The sequence below is a fragment of the Gymnoscopelus braueri genome (genome assembly GCF_963280865.1).
Source record: "Gymnoscopelus braueri genome assembly, chromosome: 12".
NCBI classification, from domain to species: Eukaryota; Metazoa; Chordata; class Actinopteri; order Myctophiformes; family Myctophidae; genus Gymnoscopelus; species Gymnoscopelus braueri.
The window spans coordinates 23,885,820-23,905,074 of NC_137614.1; the positions used below are offsets into that span (position 1 = coordinate 23,885,820).

At 41.6% G+C, this 19,255-nt stretch overlaps 1 protein-coding gene across 1 annotated transcript in view; it reads left to right on the plus strand.

The window, feature by feature from the left end:
- Positions 1 to 18,353, plus strand: part of cables2b (Cdk5 and Abl enzyme substrate 2b) — a 34,539-nt gene extending 16,186 nt beyond the window's left edge. Inside the window, exons 2-10 of the mRNA XM_080444845.1 lie at positions 772 to 864; positions 3,157 to 3,234; positions 6,238 to 6,349; positions 6,523 to 6,676; positions 8,009 to 8,106; positions 8,951 to 9,057; positions 12,103 to 12,222; positions 12,821 to 12,905; positions 14,179 to 18,353. Coding sequence (XP_080300971.1) covers positions 772 to 864; positions 3,157 to 3,234; positions 6,238 to 6,349; positions 6,523 to 6,676; positions 8,009 to 8,106; positions 8,951 to 9,057; positions 12,103 to 12,222; positions 12,821 to 12,905; positions 14,179 to 14,325 — 994 coding nt within the window. The 3' untranslated portion in view covers positions 14,326 to 18,353. The remainder of the gene's footprint in view (positions 1 to 771; positions 865 to 3,156; positions 3,235 to 6,237; positions 6,350 to 6,522; positions 6,677 to 8,008; positions 8,107 to 8,950; positions 9,058 to 12,102; positions 12,223 to 12,820; positions 12,906 to 14,178) is intronic.
- Positions 18,354 to 19,255: the final 902 nt, after the last annotated feature.

Sequence of the window (19,255 nt, forward strand, 5' to 3'; positions counted from 1 at the left end):
CAATCACTCTTTCTTTCACTAACACTGATTGTGATGTGTGAGCAATCGATTAGGTTGAAGTTTCCCCTGGGAATAGTAAAAGTTTTCAACTCTATAAATAATGACGTCGTCGCTCTCTGATCAGCCAATCGGCATCCTCCATCAGCACTGGAATGTTCCCGTTCCCACAGTGTTCCAGAATGCTGTGTGTTCCCATGGAAATGGAACGCTTCGACGTTCCATCTCCTAGTCCAGTGCCAAATGGCAGACAGCACTGACCACTGTCCACATGTTTTAAATAATAGGCTAATATTAATTGTATTTATGATGTGTTTCCAATTAACAACAGATCAAATACAGCAGTAGCACTTTAAACCCAAATTCAGGTTATTTGCTGTTTTCGGGACTAACTACAGAGCTGTGTAAACATCATTAGTCAGATAAAACACAAGGCAATGCGCCATTCCATAGAATGTTGCCATGGAATGTTTCCTCTCTCCAGAATGAAAACATTCCACAGAACATGGTGAGCTGTGGAATGACGCTGGGAAACCATGGAAGGGAAACGTGAAGAATATTCTGTCATGGAATTCAGTGTGCCGTCTGCAGATGCTGATATCATCACTACCAACATCATCACCAGTATTTTGTTCTTAATTCATTACTGACTCCCTGCGTCTATTCTCTCCCCCTCCCCATTTCTTCCTTCCTCTTCCTCTCCCTACTTCTCCCCCCCCCCCCCACATCTCCTTGTCTCTTGTGTCCAACTACTGTGTCTTTTTCTCCCTCTAGGAGTCGTAACCTCTCTGGTTCTCCTCGACCTCGTGTGGCCAAGAAGGTTCACTTCATCAAGAACATGAGACAGTATGACACACGTGGCAGCAGGTATACACACACACACACGCACACACACACACACATACACACACACATGCGCGCCAGTTGTTCTGGTCTATTCTTATCTCATTTGAATCCCCTGGTTGAAGCTGTTCAGCCAGTTCAGCCTGTTCACTGGCCTGAGGGTCACAGAATTCTGGTCGTTCTATGATGGCAATAACAATAATAAGTCTATTTCAAAACATCAGTGTTTTTTAAATAGACTCTGCTGTAGTTAAAAGAGGAAGACAGTTATTGTTGGGTTGTGGTGCTAGAGCCAAAAATCTATAACTAGAACGCACTCTGAGCGCAGACAACCACCAAGGCATCAATAATGTTCTGAAATCTGTCAATTTCTGTACAATTTCACAAAGACAAACGTAAAAAAAGACAGTTTCATTGGTGTGACAAATATCATCTAATTGGCCAAAGTAAACATGTAATTCTATTTCATTATGTGATAATTAATCTCTAAAGAATAATCAAACTTTAATGCACGTGCCATGTTTTCAGTCAACTCCCTCCCCACCAGTGGGACTACAAGTTCATTCACTGCAGCATTTCCTGGTTGATAGTAATGTTAATCTATATTTAACTAATAAAGTCTTGTTTTAAGCTATTTTATCATTGGCATTGATAATATAATTCTTTGGATATGTGATAAATAAATGATCACCCAGCATTTGTTATTATGCAGCCAAGGGCCGGTGTATCAGCCTGAACCATAAACCATGAGCAAAGATGAATGCCTGGGTGATAATCTCTATAGCCTTAAGCCTTATATACAATATTGTCTATTTACAGTACAGTATACCGTGTATATATACAGACAAAATATTGACGTTATGGAAAGTGCCTGGTGGCATTTTCCACTGGAAATTCCCAGGCTGAGTAGGCAACAGGGGCATGAGACACATGCATTTGTGTGCGTGGGAGAGGGGTGGTTGACTAGAGATGGGAGAAAAGCAGAGAGAGGGGGTGAGGAGAGGAGAGGGGTCATTTATCCTCTGGAGCCTCCAGCTGCTCCACTGGGAGAGAGGAAAGAAAGTAGGGATGAGAGAGAGGAGTTGATAACCAGGAGACAGTGATGATGACGTAGGAAAGAGAGATAGACAAGGAGAGGACAGTGTTCAGTGGACAAGGTCAACACATGCACACGCACACACACACACTTGTTACTTTTGTAATTACCCTAGATTTTCCACCCTAGATCTTTCCAAGCGCGCGCGCGCGCGCGCACACACACACACACACACACACACACACACACACACACACACACACACACACACACACACACACACACACACACACACACACACACACACACACACACACACACACGCGCACTACTAATTGTGTATGTGCCATGTTTCCAAAGCAGACTTTGTTGTCATACAGTCCTGTCCCTGAGGTTAGCGGGACCCAGTCGATTAAACGGGTTATATCTCATTATTAAACTGATTATATCCCATTATAAAACTGATTAGATCCAGTGTGAAAGGTTAGGTCATTGTTTAATTTATAAATTAGGCAAGTGATTAGAACGTTACTTAAAGCCCACACACACAATATTGGCACTAAAATGTTTTGACATTTTAATTATTTGTTTGGTTGTTATTCATTTTATAGTGTGCCTCAGTATCAGAGTTTGGATTCCATCACGTATTTAGTTAACGATGTTAACAGTGTTAGTGTAAACTTGAATACGTGCTCCATCACGTTGGGGTTTCTTGTTGTTTGTGTGTGGTCCTTATTATTATTATTATTGCATTCAGTTATAATGATAGATGGACCGCACTCTGCAAATGACGTTACTTTGATCATATTTTTACATTTGTCATTATGATGTTTGTCATAGCGGCAAAGAAACACTTTATCATTGTTCATCATTATCTCCATTATACCGGTCCTCTTTATACTTGGTTGCGCGTGGGTGTTGCACAATGACAATAGTTGATCTGCAAGCTCACAATGCGTTTCACTGCCACTCGCTGTGAGCTTGTAGATTGTCTTTTTTCGGTACATGAAAACAGAAAAGTCACTAGACTCCCTGAGGGAGTCCACTCAACAACGTATGGGGTTTAAGTGACTCGGTATAAAAGTCAGTACCCTAGCTCCCTTTGTAGTCGCTCTCACTGGGCTGTGGATTTAGCAAAACAAATTACCTGCCGATGATGTCATTGGCAGGAGACTGAGAATCTGTCTCGCGCACTCTAAAGACGGAATGTAAAAAAAAGTGTAAAATCAGCATGTAAAGTGTCACTTTAATGGTAGTGTGTGTGTGTGTTTGTTCTCCAGAATCGTGCTCATCTGTGCCAAGCGGTCTCTGTGTGCTGCCTTCTCAGTGCTACCCTATGGAGAGAGCTTTCATATCAGGTAAACACACACACACATGTATTAGGGATGTTAACAATTAATCTACAATCGATTAACTGCCTTTAAGAATGTATTTGATTAATTTTATCGATTTTCAATTAGTTGAAAAAAATAATATTAATAATAATTTTTACCACGAGGTACAGCTTGTAAGGAACTAAGGATCGGGCATTCGTGGAATGAGCAACACAGCTAAACGTGTGGGTAGCGCCCCAATTTCTTTTGCCAAAATCCCCCAATATGCTTCTTGTTTTTAGCGACCTGCCAGCGCACACACCTGCTGAGAGGTCAGGTGTGTGACTGGCACTTGAGCATGCGTAATCTGCGTAATGGAACACCAGCTTCACTTGACCTATTGCACAGGCCTTATCCTGAAGTGACAAACATGGCATCTATCCACAGGGGCACACATGTCTCAGCAGGTGTGTGCTGAGAGGTGTAGTCACAGTAATCCTTAATCATATTCCATCATATTCAAGGGCTTTTGGAGAGACAGACTCCAGTCACTTTCAGTTTAGAGCACTGCAGCGGGCAGGTGTGCGTGTCTGTGTCCAGCTGATGCTTGTTAATATTCCCTGCCAAGAACGTAAAAAACGTAATTATATCCAATTACCAATTCTGCCAAGAACGTAAAAAACGTTTTTTTGTTTTGTTTTTTTAATTATTATTTTTAATTTGACCCAAAGACCAAGGAGATATGATTTTTCGAAGATCTAGACTCCTATCCACTTCCTTGTTAACTTAAAACTTAAAAAATTCTGTATCTCGGCTCCTGAGTACTTTTTTTTTTCAATGAAAAATCTCTGGCAGTGGGCAAACGCAGCCAGAAATAATTCAGGCAGTGAATGAGTTAATGTTGTATACATCAAGGCAATTATGTTTCTGCACTCATTTTCGGTTTAGGACACGAATTTTCCTTTTGCTCCTAAAAAACGCTGCTTATCAATTAATCGATCGATTTTTATCGATCGAGAGTTTTATTAAAACAGTGTACGTCTAGTGCCAGCGATCTTACCGTTTGTAACGCTGCGCTGTTTAGAGCTGTAGACTCCACGACGAGCACCCGAATGTAAACAATGGATGCGTGTACGATGGTGGATGGTACAGGCTAACGCCTGGAACATTGACATCTCTCACGCGAGCCGCCATTGCGGAGTGATCGCGCACCGAAAATGGCTCGTTTTCACCACTGTAAAAAGTTAAGGAGATCCGGAGGTTTTTATCAAGGAGATAGGATGGGAGCGGACGGAAGCCAGTTTTTTTTGGCACGGTGATCCATCTGTCCCTTCCAAAGTTGCGCTAGCCCCCCCTTGTGGAAAAAAAATAAAATTAAAACGAGATTTCCTGTGTTCGGCACTCAACCGCTACTCTTTGAAAACTCGAGAAATCCCGGTTTTGGCGCCCAATGTGTTAATGAATGAATCAATACTTTGCATCGCTAGTATGTATACATTTACAGGCTGATGCACAGACATTAGTAACTCACCACACAAATTTTGTCAGACACACATAGGATTTTCAGAGAGAGAGAGAGAGAGAGGTTTGAATGTTCTCAAACAAACAGGAAGAGAGCAAAAAAAATAAGAAGGGGAAAGGGATGACGTGCCTCATCAGAGGAGGAAGATGACAGAGAGAGGGGAGGGTGAGTAATTCTCACAGGAGGAGAAGAGGCGGAAGAGAGAGAGGGACGGGGTGGTTTCTCACACAGAGGAGAGGAAAGGGATGACTGTTTTTTCACAGAGAGGGAGATTTGAGGAGAGAGGGATGACCGTTCTCACAGGAGGAGAAGGAGGGAAAGAGAGAGACAGAAAGGAAGGGGGTAGCTGTAATTTTCCCACATGCCTCAGAGATCTGTCTTGACCCCGGGCCGTTTTCCTACTGCCTGGCACCACACACACACACACACACACACACACACACACACACACACACACACACACACACACACACACACACACACACACACACACACACACACACACACACACACACACACACACACACACACACACGATTGGCCCGTGCTCGGATGAGGGAGGCCGGCTGGGGAGGGTGATATTTGTCTCTGCACATACTGTACTCCTATGAGCTGGGGCGGGCGAGTGTTGGGCGGGAGGAGTAGGACGGAGGTGCTACTGTACATCCTCCCGGTGGTGTCTCCCTACCCTACTGGCAGGTGAGCCAGTATGGTACAACAGCAGTGACAACAGTTTGTGGGGAGGAATTAACTCTCTGGCTGCCAAGAACGAGTTATCACGAGTTAAAAAATAAATAAATACAAATGTTCACAACCCAATCATTTGAAGATTTGCTGCTCCATTCACTTCTTGTTTAACTTATTACTGAAAAAGACTATCTCGGCTCCTGAGCACTTTTTGGGCGGTGAAACCGCCCCTATAAGTGAGATTTGGAAAAATGTACATTTTCCTGCGCTGTGATCTGGGCCCAGGAAATTTGTACAATTATCCTGCGCTGTGATTGGCCAATCACAGTCTATTCAGGACTGTGATTGGCCAGTGTCACATGACACATGTGCATAGCCCTATATAAGCAACCATAACTTGAAAAAAACCAAAAATTTGTTTTTTTTCAAGTTATGGTTTCGTCCATCATAAAGAGTGTTTCAATAAATGTATTTATCTTTTGTACATGATTGGTTGACTCCATTCAGTATTGTGATTAGCTAGCAAGACACCGCCCACTTCACACAGGGTGTGATTTTTTTTTTTTACTATGTATTTTCGGCCCAGACATGCTATTTTCAAAGGCAGACAATTAGCGTCAACGAGGTCGCGATGACCTCGTTGAAAATCGAAAAATCGCTGGCACTGGGCAAACGCGGCCAGAAATAAGTCTGGCAGTGAGAGAGTTAATTGTCTAAATGACTAAATTGGGGAGAAATAGGGTTCAAAAGAAATATAATAAATGAATACGTAAAAATAAACACCCAGATTCAAATAAAAGTAGCCCGCACTTAATATAATCTGTCTGTGTGTTTATCAGTGATCCAATGTTAAATCATCATCCTAGAAGGAGGCATTCTTCAGGTAACATCTCCACCACTCTGGAGATGTTACCTGGACTGGAGGGCTTTCAGCTGGATGCATATGGCAAGGTAACACACACACACACACACACACACACACACACACACACACACACACACACACACACACACACACACACACACACGTGTACACATAGATAGGTTAAAACGCTGTCAGTTTATCTCATTCTCTTTTTCTATCTCTGTGTATCTCATGCCCCTCTCTCTCTCTCTCCATTAAGACGGTGTCGTACGCCCGGTTCCTGTACCCTACCAATGCTCTGGTGAGACAGAAGCAGTCCTCGGCAGGAGACCTCACTCTGGCTGTGTCCAGGAGCACACACAGCATGCCTGTCCCTGGACGCTCACACACACACACTGTAGGACTGGACCTAGGTACAACACGCACGCACGCACGCACACGCGCATGCACACGCACCATATTATAACAGACAGGAGTCATTGTGCAAGGGATAATAGACGGCGAGCGGTCATTGTTGAGAAATAAACCCAACAGGATGATTAGATCCTGACGTGAAGCGGAGGAGTCTAATCATCCTGAAGGGGTTTATTTCTCGACAATGACCAGCTCGCCGTCAATTATCCCGCTTATTACACAGCTACTTAATAATTGAACCCAAAAATAACAAAACAAAGGATTTCATTGCTTACGGTAATGAACGTAGTCCATTAATTTATGCCAGGTCACGGTGCGTCTAGTGCAACATGTCGCCTCGGAAAACAACAGGAAGTGTTGATCAAATAGAATACATTTTCGGTCACTGCGTTGTCTATTTCTTGCTTCGAATGTTTTCAAAAACATTCTTGAGAGCAATGTTTAGCTGTAAATGACATTGTGTGTTTGTTTGGCTTCTATGTTGGATACCGCACAAAATCAAGCAGCGCAGCAGGTGCTCTGAGCCTTTGATTAGACAACGGTCTGTTATTGTGCTCAGCGGTAATTATTAAGAAATGACACACTGAATTCTCAATCAGAATCAAGGATTCAACCAAGCTGTGTAATAATAAACTGAGTCAATAGGGGGTGCGTTTGGAAATTGCGCACCGGAGCGCACTCGCCTATTAGTTTGTATTGGCCAGTGCGCTCAGTGCTGTATTTCCGAACGCACCCATAGGCAAACTCAGGGTGGAGGGGAGAGAGAGAGAAAGGATTAGAGATTTGGAGGGGTCCTGATGACTGTTATCACAGCTGTAAGGACAATATCCTCTCAGCCCCTCATCTACACACACAAACACAAGTTGAACATGCTGTACATGACATGCGTGCGTGCATTCAGATTAAACATTCCAGTGATGTCACTGACCCTGTGTTGATCTCACGGATGCAGTGTGTTGTACAGTGCAATGCAATTCAGTAACCACTTGCATACATGCACAGTTGGACATGCACTAAAAATAAACTGGATCACACATGCATACATGCAAATACACTCACATACTGTACTTGAAGACACACACACACACAGACACACACACACACAGACACACACACACACACACACACACACACACACACACACACACACACACACACACACACACACACACACACACACACACACACACACACACACACACACACCAGCTGGAATGGGAGGGGGATGAATAGATTAGAACAGTGTGTGTGCATGACTGCATGTGAATTGTATACACGTGTTCATATATACATGTCCACATGAAATATTGTTTCTGTGTGTGTGTGTGCAGGTGTAGACGATGTGTCAGACTACGACCCCAACATCCTCAGTGACCCTCAGTGGCCGTGTGGAAAACACAAGAGAGTTCTCATCTTCGCCTCTTACATGGTAAGTGTGTGTGTCTCTACTTCGTGTGCGTGTTTGTGTGTGTGTGTGTGTGTGTGTGTCTCTCACTGCATGTGTTCTGTCAGAACAGAGTTAGAACAGAGAGTTGTACCATTCAGCCTTTCTAATGCCATAACTCATAATTCACATAAACATGTCAAGAGAGTGAGAGACAGATGGAACAACACAGAAAAGGGGAGTAAAATGAAGAACAGAGACAGAGGCAAGGGGAAAGAGGATTAGAGGTCTATATGAAGGGGAAATGAAAAGGGTAGAGCTGATTAGAGGATGGAGAAAAGCAGTACTGTAGAATCACACACACACACACACACACACACACACACACACACACACACACATATGCTTTTTTGACATCAGATGAATTATTCTATAGGCTGAAGATTTAAGCTTATCCCCGAACAGGGCTGAATTAACACACACATACACATACACATACATCCACATGCACACACATACATCCACATGCACACTCTCTATAACCATACACATAGAGTACAGTAAATTCTCTGTACGTGTCATTGACTAGTCCGTGAATCACTACTTGGTTAAAGACTCGCAGTTCTCTGCTGGTACTGGAGACACACTACTGCGGTTTAATATTCTACAGTTAGTTAACTGGTTCTTTACTCGTCCTGGAGACCCAGAACTGGTACAATAGAAAGCTGCTAGTTGTCTCAGTGGAGAACTACTGGGCCACTTTTTCTTGACAGAGTAAAGCAGATATGATATGTTAATTGTATGTTAATTATAACATTTACATCCTCTCACATCTCTTTCTCTCTCTGTGTGTCTCTCTCTCTCTCTCTCTCTCTCTCTCTTCCTCTAGACCACAGTAATAGAGTATGTTAAGCCATCTGACTTAAAGAGGGACATGAATGAGACATTTAAAGAAAAGTATCCTCACATCAAACTGACACTCAGCAAGATACGCAGGTAACCTCACGCCTTTTAGACTGACATCTTAGTCCAATAAAGTGAACATAGCATTTGTCAACAGTGTGCAGTTATCTCCTCCTTGTGTTCAATCGTTAAACCATACAGTCAGTATACAGCCTTTATTTGCCCTGGGTGTGATAAAAGGACAGACTCAAAAGAGAGGGAGACAACTGATAACCCCTCGGGCAATACAAGCAAGAAAAAGTGCCACTGTGTGCTGAATTTTCACCGTGAGCAAATGTGGTTACATCATCCCCACTGCACTCAAATCATCCTCCTGCTGCAGATGGTTTGGTAGAATTCATGGCTGTGGAGACAGTGGAGTTTATCCAGGTGCAAAGGAACACAAATAACAACATGCTACAGTATGGGTGCAGCATATCTGAAGGTTTGTGCTAACATTAGCCCTTGACTAATGGCTTGTTCTGACATGGCAGAACTGATATGGCAGCCCTCAGTTGGGTATCTCGGGCACACCTGAATGCTTAGGCAGTAATCTATGTAGAATAAGGAATTAAAGGCAGCACAGACCTTACCACTGCAGCCCTGGACTTATTTTACTGAATAAAACATGATTTTAACCAATTGGTGTAGGACTGTTATGCTAGCACACATCTGCAGTGGTTGAAGGAGGTCTCCCCACTCTTCCATTGAAAAATCTTAACTCTGGTGTCTGTGTCGGGTAGGACACCTACAGGTTGATAATGTCAATACAGTTATTTGAAGCAGACAGCACACCGTTTTGGACACTACATGTGCCACCATCTTTGTCTTAGTTCAGACATCATTGCAATTACCACAGAGATTTTTGTTGGATATCGTCACTGTGAATGAAAAATGAAGAAAATATGTGATGATTGAAGCAAATCAATTTAAGTTCCTTAAAAAAACATGTATATAGTCTTGGTGTCATAAATGTAATGTGGTGTAATGAAATGTAGTGTAATATAGATTTATAAAATAGAAGCTTGTCCGGCGTTGCCAGGGTTATGGCACTTTGCAACACGTTGCAAAGTGTTGAGGTTTCAGCTGCGTTATTGGGTGGGTGAAATAGGCTCCCTCTCTCCCTCTCTTCCTCTCTTCCTCTACCCCTGTCACTTTGGCTCCCCCTCTCCCTCCTTGCCCTCTCCCTATCCCTGTTTCCTTTTTCCCTCCATCTCTCTCTCATTGATCGAGCTCTGGTCTGACTTCACACTGAAAAAAACCCGCTGCCTGTTAGTGGCTAACAACTTTTACATTGATGTCAACCATTGCCAAACAATGCCAATTTTCACTTATGTTGGGCATGTCCATTTTGGAATCCGGGCACACAGACAAACACACTGCCACAGACAACTCAAACTTTATATATAAATATATATATAATTTCTTATAACTCTTATCCTCTCTGTAGATCTCTTTCTATTGTTCTCATGGGGCCTGATTCACAAAGCTGGTTGTAAATAAAGTGACTAAAGGAGGGTGTATTTTCTCTAAGCAAAAACTTGTGTGTAAATCCCTGACAGTGGAGATCATTTGCATTCTTCCACGCCCCATTTAAGACCGTAACAGGCAACCGGGAAAATCCAGCGCCGGATGAAAAAAGTCATCACGCTGCAAAATGTACAGATATACATTACTAAAAACACGGCGGTGCGCACCGCATGACACCTTGTAGATCAGCGCAAGCGAGTCCCTCACGAAATTAAACGTTTATAAAGTAAATAGCCGACTCTCACGTGTAATGAAAATAAGAAGTTTGTTTGCAAAGTTAAACCTCCCGACCAAAGGCTAATAAAACTTGGTATATTGTATAAGCCCTTTCTACTGAACAATCGCTCACTCACCTTAGCCGAGGTTAAAAGATGATGCTGCTGGAATATCCGATTCCAGTAATGGAAATCTAGATTTCATCCATACTGTATCCTCATCAAGGTAAGACTGCTTCATGTGATGTGGTCAATATTATAAATTAATAGCGTGACATATGGAGTTGGCTTGAAAGTCCAATAGGCGAAACTGTGGCCACACTTGCAAAAACAGCAAACACGCCTAATAATTCAGCTCTAAATGCATTAACACATTAACCGCCAAGAACGTAGTCCTACGGTCCGTTAAATCCAACTGTTAAGCGCCGAGACCGTAGCCCTACGGTCCACGGTCTTTTCGCGCTGAAAATTTTCAGGTGCACTTTCGGAATTTTTTGATCCATTTCCGGTTCCGGTTTGATGACCGGAAACAGAATTATTTGGGATCCGGTTTTGACGATCACGTCCGCTCCCATTCTAAAGCGCACACTGAAACTCAATTCTCTTCCTGTAGTTTTTTCTCCTCGCATATCACTGTTTAACGTAATCCGCTCTAACTACAATCATGGAGATCCGTTTGACATGCGGTTTTCACTGGGAGATACAGTGAGATGTCGCGGATGTAAACAGACCGTGTACGGCTCAATCTTAAGGATTTTAACAAGTTCTATGGCGACATGAAAAAAACAAAAACAACAATAACACGTTGGCACTGGTGAGTACATTATGAGATTAACCTCTGGCGGTCAATGTGTTAACTGAAAAGAAATGAAAATCGGTTGAATTTGCAATTTCTATAGTTCTATAGTTTCTAAGTCTATAATATGCATACAAAGATCGTTTGACATGTTTCCTTTCTTTTTTATATGTGTTGACAAATGTTGGGCATGGACACATACATATTTTATTTGAGGTTTGGCACGATTTTGCATGACGAATAAGGCATTCTAACATGTACGCAAGCTTTGGTCCCATAAGTCATGCCTCCGGCCCTCCTGCAAAATTCACCTACAAAAATAGATTGATGAATCTGATTAATTTTCGTAAATGCCGGTACGTTGAAAATATGGGCGTAAACGGCTTAGTGAATCGGGCCCATGGTCTTTCTTACAAGTGAATCTGGCCCATGGTCTTTCTTACGTTGTCTTGGGAGAAAGGCGAGAGAAGTATTAGTTTTCTCTTCGCCTTTCTTCTCCCTCTACCTCTCTCACACTCATTGTGTCTTTCTCTTTTTCTGTCTACCTCGGTTGTCCAGTCTGAAGAGAGAGATGTGTGCGGTCAGGGAGGACTGTAGCCTGCAGCCTGTTACCATAGCGATGGCGTTTGTGTACTTTGAGAAGCTTGTGCTGCAGGGAAGGCTCAACAAACACAACAGGTAACTATCTATAAATTGCAGAAACCTTGATGTACTGTTTGGCTGTCTGCATAACTCGGGCACCATCAAACCGAACATTCTCAAATTTGCCGTGTGTGTCCCAGATGACCCGGGGGTGTCTGTCAGTGATATCTCGCCAATTGGATTAGTTACGTCATGATAAGGCAACTACACAACTCAAACCTCTACTAAAGTGTCCTTGTGCTTTAACCACTTTAACCCTATTTTATACATCAGCTATTTGAAAATAGCCGATCTACAGTACAAGCTCATGTGCCATGTTCGGAGCTTTAGATCAGCTATTTTCAATAAATCTTTAAAAAGTGACAACTTTGGAATAATTCTGAGAAGTTTTAACAACACAGTTATTTTTGGGGGGTCTCTCTGGTACAACATCTTTTCATATGGGGGTATGCAGGAAATACCTTTCAATGTGGAGGTCCTTGACATGAAAATGTTTGAGAGCCATTGCATTACCACAATGTAACATGATGTGATCTCAAACCCACTGAGTCATAAGTATGTGCCATGATGTCTGTGCCTGCTGATCCACCTAAATGTCATCACAGTAGGGTTGTGATGTTGTTGTCTTTGACAGGAAGCTGGTGTCAGCTGCATGTGTCCTATTGGCTGCCAAGATCAGCAGTGACCTCAGGAAACAGGAGGTCAAACACCTCATTGATGTGAGACACACACACACACACACACACACACACACACACACACACACACACACACACACACACACACTACCCATGCATTCATCACACAAATATTCTGCATGTTGCTGTAGTTAAAACATCTTCAAGTGGCCCATAGCCCTACGCACAAGAGCGCATAAAGTATCAGGGACAGCAGCACTAAAGAGATAGATTACAGACCGTGGAGACTGGGGCTCGATTCCTCCATGGTCCCTTCCGGCTTGGCCGGGCACACCAACAAACACAATTGGCCGTGTTGGCAAGAAGCTAGACCAATAGAATAACCAACAGCATAACTGTTAAATCCAACAAATTAATACACGCACACACAGACACAGAGCTGACACAAAGCAGACAACGCCACCAGCAGGAAGCGTTTAACACACAGATCCACTAGGCTCGATAGTTCAGTACAGATCAAATTATACACGCTGGGTAAGGCTGAGTATGATGGAAGGAACTAAATTAACTCATTCAGTGCCAAACTTATTTCTGGCTTTATCATCCCTGTGCCAAGGCCAAAAATACATTAGTTAAACAAGAAGTGAATGGAGCAGCAAATCTTCAAATCATGATAACTTGGGTTCTGAAAAAAAAAAAAAAAATATATATATATATATATATTTTTTTTTAATAAAAAAAAAAAAAGATTTATGATGTCGGTGACGTCATTGGCACTCTGGGCTTATGAAAAAACGTGACGTCGGCGACGTCGATGGCACTGAATGAGTTAAAGATGAATGATTCACAAGTGGAGAAGTGTGACAGCTAAGCTGTGCCTGTGTATCCTTATCTCTTACACCCTGAACTGAAGCGGACGCCATGAATATGTTTCTCATAATTTCAGGTACAATACACAGATTGTTTTAAATATTTAAAGGGGAATTTTGCCCCACGGTTTTCTTACCTTTTCTATGATGTTATGATATCCTAGGATGAATGGTGCAGTAGAAACATGTCATAACTCCATCCCAGGTCCGCTATGACATTTTTCTATTGTACCATTCAAAATTCCCCTTTAAGACTATCACTGATTTCTCTTCATCTATCTATATAAAAACTATCAATAACATAAAGCAGGAACTAACTGTACTAGAATGAGTCCCCACTGTCGTACCCGTCTTTCTTTCTTCCTCATTTTCTTTCCTAATTGTATGCCTTTGTACAGTTTTTAACTCTTGATGTCTTTTTTGCCTTGTCTGTCTCTCTCTCTGTCTCTGTCTGTCTCTCTATCTCTCTGTCTGTATCTATGTAGAAACTAGAGGAGCGTTTTAGAATCAGTAGAAGAGACTTAATACCATTTGAGTTCACCATCTTGGTTGCCCTGGAGATGGCGCTCTACCTCCCTGAGAGCAAAGTCTTGCCACACTACCGACGCCTGGTACAACAGCAGCCATTATAGCAGTGTCCGGGCTCACTGGCACAACCGCACACTGATCCTTATGCTTTTCAGTGTGCACCTCTAGCACCTTACGACACTCTGTTCACAACTTATTTCAGCATAAATATTATGCACCCTGGCTCAAAGACAACAACGGCATCACAGGAATATCTTCTTCAACATCGTCAGTCCTGGTGGTGCCTGGCTCAGTAGCACAACGGCATTACAGGAATCCTCCTCCTCACTCCTCCCCCCTCCCCCCAGACAACAACGTTTGAGAAACACTGTGATTGATTGACTTGCACAAACCTGTATTAGCACCTTGGCTCAATGGCACAGTGGCAATATGGGACTCATCCCCTTCTTTTTATAGCGGCACCTGTTGTTGCTTTTCTGTCATTTTCTTTGGCCTGACCCCCCTCCTAGTCATTACACAAAGATCTCTGTTCCCCTGACAGCCTCCTTCACCAGTAGTTTGTTGTTGTCGTTTTGTATTTTATCCCGATGCCGTCCCTCATTCCACCTATGACAGAATCTAATTCTAGCATGCTGATCTTCTACAGTTTGCCTCCCTCTAGTGGTTTCTTTGAGCCACTGTTTCCCTAGGAAATGATCTGTCAGAAAGTCGAACCAAAACTTCCATTTAATGACTGACTTTTTTTTGTGTTTGGTTTTGCATTATCGATCATTTAAATCACACGTTTACTAGAGACGGGGAAGAGAACTGTGAAGTCACATTGACATCAGCTCGCATATGTCATAATGAACTCACGACAACACTTGCCTGTAACAAGCTTCCTGAACGTTTGAATGACTGGCGGGAATACACTGTGTTAACCTCCTTTATTTAACCATGTACCACTGTGAAATAGACCTTCCACAAACACTTTTCTACTACATAAACGTCCATATATGCATACGGTATATACTGTCCTTTTCATTAAAATTATGTTAAGTTATTTATTCTCTTTTTACTTAACTGCAGATGGATAATCATGGAATCTTATTTTTGCACTTTTGCTTTTATGTTATTCTAGCACTCCTTTTGAGGAGAATATTATTGTCTTTTTTTTTTACAGTGTGTACCTACACTACATGACGTTGTCCTGCAGATTTAAATTAGTGACTAAAGTAAATTAATCCTTCAGAGGAAGAATCATTTAAAGTTTGTAAACTTTTTTGTTTGTTTTGCAATCTCCATTATTAGTTGAGCCACGAGGCGATACAATTAGTTTGTGTCCTGTATGTGTATTTCATTCTGTCTGCAAATATGTCCACTAGTGGGTGCTGAAAACATCTGCACTCCTTTAGTTTAAACATTGTAAGGTATATCAGTTATGTGCTCTCATGCTTAAAGGAACATTTCAAGAAAAAAGCAAAGCTTTGATTGAAAAGAGTTAAGAGTTTGTTAAGGGAACACGTATAACCACATTTTTGTAATTCGTGCCAGGCACGACAAACTCTTCCCCTTAACAGAACCGGTTTGGGGCGAGGCATGCTGGGCAAGACCTACAGGTAGCCGCTTGAGTGTCTAAACGGAAGTACCGCCCCAGGAAATTACGCTGAGGCTTTACAAATGTGTTTACGTTCTCCGTGAATGAAACGAGTGTTGTGATTGGTCGAAAAAGATAGTTTCCGGGGGAAATGCATACGACGGAAGTCCTGCCTCTATAGACACTCTCTGCATTAGGTCGTGACCAGGCTTTTCTCCTGGGAGATGAGTAAAGGTTAAGTTGAGGACCCCCTCGAAAATGAGATGCTGCATCTCAAGGGGCTTATTATCCTCTAGTGAAATTTCTAAATAAATAGAATGTTTATAAGTTCAAGCAGCACAGTGATTGAAAACAAAGCTCCAGATATCTAATAAACTACAGACTGGAATGAAGTACCATCTTGGAGGCATCAATGCTGATGGAGCTAAATGCAATTCAGATGTGTTTGGTGAATGTCCCCTTTTTAAAGTACAGCACATTTTTACTCCCCAAAGTATTTAGTCTGCGTGTTGGTGGTTGTTTTGTTCATTTTGAAGCTGACTTCCAGTATCAGGCTCTAAGGTCCTTACACACCGGGGCGATTAAAAAAAAAAAAATTCATGCGAATAATACGTTTTTTTTAAAAACCTTATAAAGTCAATGCAAGCTTCCACACCAGTTTCGCGGAGCGAAAAAAGCGTCTTTTAATTATTCGGAACGAGTCCGAATTTTGCGTACATTCGCCGGCGTGTAACCGCCTTTACTCTGAAGGGATTACATCCACGTTCTTCCACTGACTTTATTCATAAACTAAATCTCATACATAGTAAAGGGATATCTTGTAGCTTCAAACCTGGATTCATCACCTGAATCTTAGAGCAGGAGGGATGACCCACGTCTGTTGTTCCTCTATAAGTAGCCTATTTGATTCCAAATGACACACAGGCCTGTTCCTGGTGATGTAACAAGTCAATTGAGAGACCTCTCTCCAAGACAAAGAAACCCTGCTTTCACAAGTCAATGGTTAGAATTCACAAAGATACACAGAAGCTAAAACAGAGTTTTAGCTAGTATTCAGCTGATGGCTGGAAATATCTTCCCAATCTTGTAAAAAAAAAAAAAAAATGTATTGGTGAAATTACTAGAAAATGGGATTATCTAGTTCTTTGTGTTACTATAGCCGGTTCTTGGGCTTGGTAAGGTAATGTCTTATGGATGTAGGAAATGACCCTAAAATGTCTCTCTTGGGCTAGCAAGATTCCTGATTCTACATTATAGAACATTCTTGATTAGAATCTTATTTCTCAATCAGCAAAATTCCCAGTGTTTGTTAAATTTGTTTCGGTCCATTTTGAGCAACTTTTATATTTTTTCAGGTTACCTCTGAGCATTTGTGTGTATATTCTACAAATCAATCGTGATCCATTAGTAATTGTTGTTGCTCTAAGATTCTGTGAATGACAACCCACACTCCAGGAGTTATCTGAGAGAATATCCTATGCTCAGCACATACTGTATATAAACACTTTATGGCAATGACAGTTTGAACAGAATTGATGTGGATTGCTGTACCAAAATCAAAGCTTTGGCATCCATCATTTGCATATGATGTTGACCAATTTGGATGAGAAATATACTTTGGAAGCTTGTATGTACTACTGTAGGTTGACATGCTATCAGAGAGGTTTAAAGAGGAACAAGATCATCCTAATTTCAGAGTGAGTCACCTTTGTCAGAGTTTTAAAAATATCCTCGTGATGAGTTGCATTGCGTTGTTAGCTTAAAAATCGCTTATTTTCGGCAAGCTAAAGAAACATTTAATCACTGTAGAAGTATGGTACCTTTGTGGCGGCCGTAGCTTAGTGGTAGTTGTTCTCCTTCCCTTTCTTTCCCTTATCTGACTCCCTCAGTGCCCTTTCTTTCCCTTATCTGACTCCCTCAGTGACAACTTATTTAACTGTAAGGGTCTGCTTCAGAGTCAAAACAATGCACCTTCACCAGTAATTTTCTCTATATTAGAGATTGGTGAAAAGGATTCTATGCAGCTTTATTCTGCGTCAGAGATTACCTTCCTTCCTCTCTGTCCTCCGTACTTTGTGTATACTTGTGCATGTAACCTTGTGCCACTGTCTGTCTTCACCTTAACCATTTGTGTCACATTTTACATTTAATCGTGTTTTGTATAGAATTATTTTGTTTATTCATATCAGCGTAATCTTGAGCACTGTAAGGCATTTATAATCATTCTTCTCATGTGTAACTTAAGTTGTATTCATTTTCTGTTGTGTGTTATTGTTCTTGAGTGGCAACATTGGCAAGTTCCACAGTAGTGTAACTACCAATGCTCGATACAGATGATGTTGACAGTTTAAATTTCCTTTTGGCAAGCTACTTAACTTGGAAACTCTGGGTCTTTGATTCATGGGTAACACAAAATACATGTCTTAGCCAGTCAGATGTTTTTTTATTTTTATTATTGTACTATGATAAAAATGATAAAAAATGCATTACTTAATTGTTGAATTTCACACTTGAAGAATCACTCTGTGCAGCTGTTTAATAAAAACTCAAGTTGCATTCAAGCATTTATTTTAGCCAAACATGAAGCAATTATGACTATATTCCAGTAATACAAGTCCATTTGGTACTGTATTCCAATAATAATAGTTCATTGTGTACTGTTTGCACTATGTTTACCCTGCTATGCACCTGCTAAATGAATCCATTGAAGAACTAATGCCAGCTCTGATATAATTATAATCAAGAAATTATTTCATTTAACGTGTTTGTTTTATTGTGTTGAAAGGATGTGTTTTAACGGTAATCAGGTTGAATGTTGACAGCTGCACAGAGCACTGACGCTGGTATGTGAAAATCAACATTGAAAGAAATTAAACAATTTTCATCATAACCAATCGGCAACCAGGATACAGCCAGGAAACTACAACCCAGGTTGGGAAAAATTCAAATAAAAACTCACTTGCTTGTATGTACAGTATGTGTTCTACTGTGAAGCATAAATGTATGTTTCATTGTGTGACAAGTTATTAGTTAGGCTTCAGACTGAACCTGTAAACCCTCTACGGCCTTGGTTCTCAAAGTGGGGTCCGGGGACCCCCAGGGGTCCTTGAGGGAGTTCCAGGGGGACCCTTATGGGTCTGTAACTCTGAGAGTGTACAAATGGAACCAAATGGACCCTAACGGGTCCATTTGGTTCCATTTGTACACTCTCAGAGTTAAATTAGCATTGATCTTACTATTTAAATTGGGGTCCCAGAGATAGAAATGCCATTAAATGGGGGTACGTAGCCTAATGCATGTCAAACTGGGGGTCCTTGAAATTAAAATGGTCGAGAATCACTGCTAGAGCCGTAAAAACCTTCTCTTATGGGCGTCCCTGGCATATCTTTTCAAATGGGGGTCCGTGGGCTAATAAGTGTCAATTTGGGGGTCCTTGACATGAAAAAGTTTGAGAACCA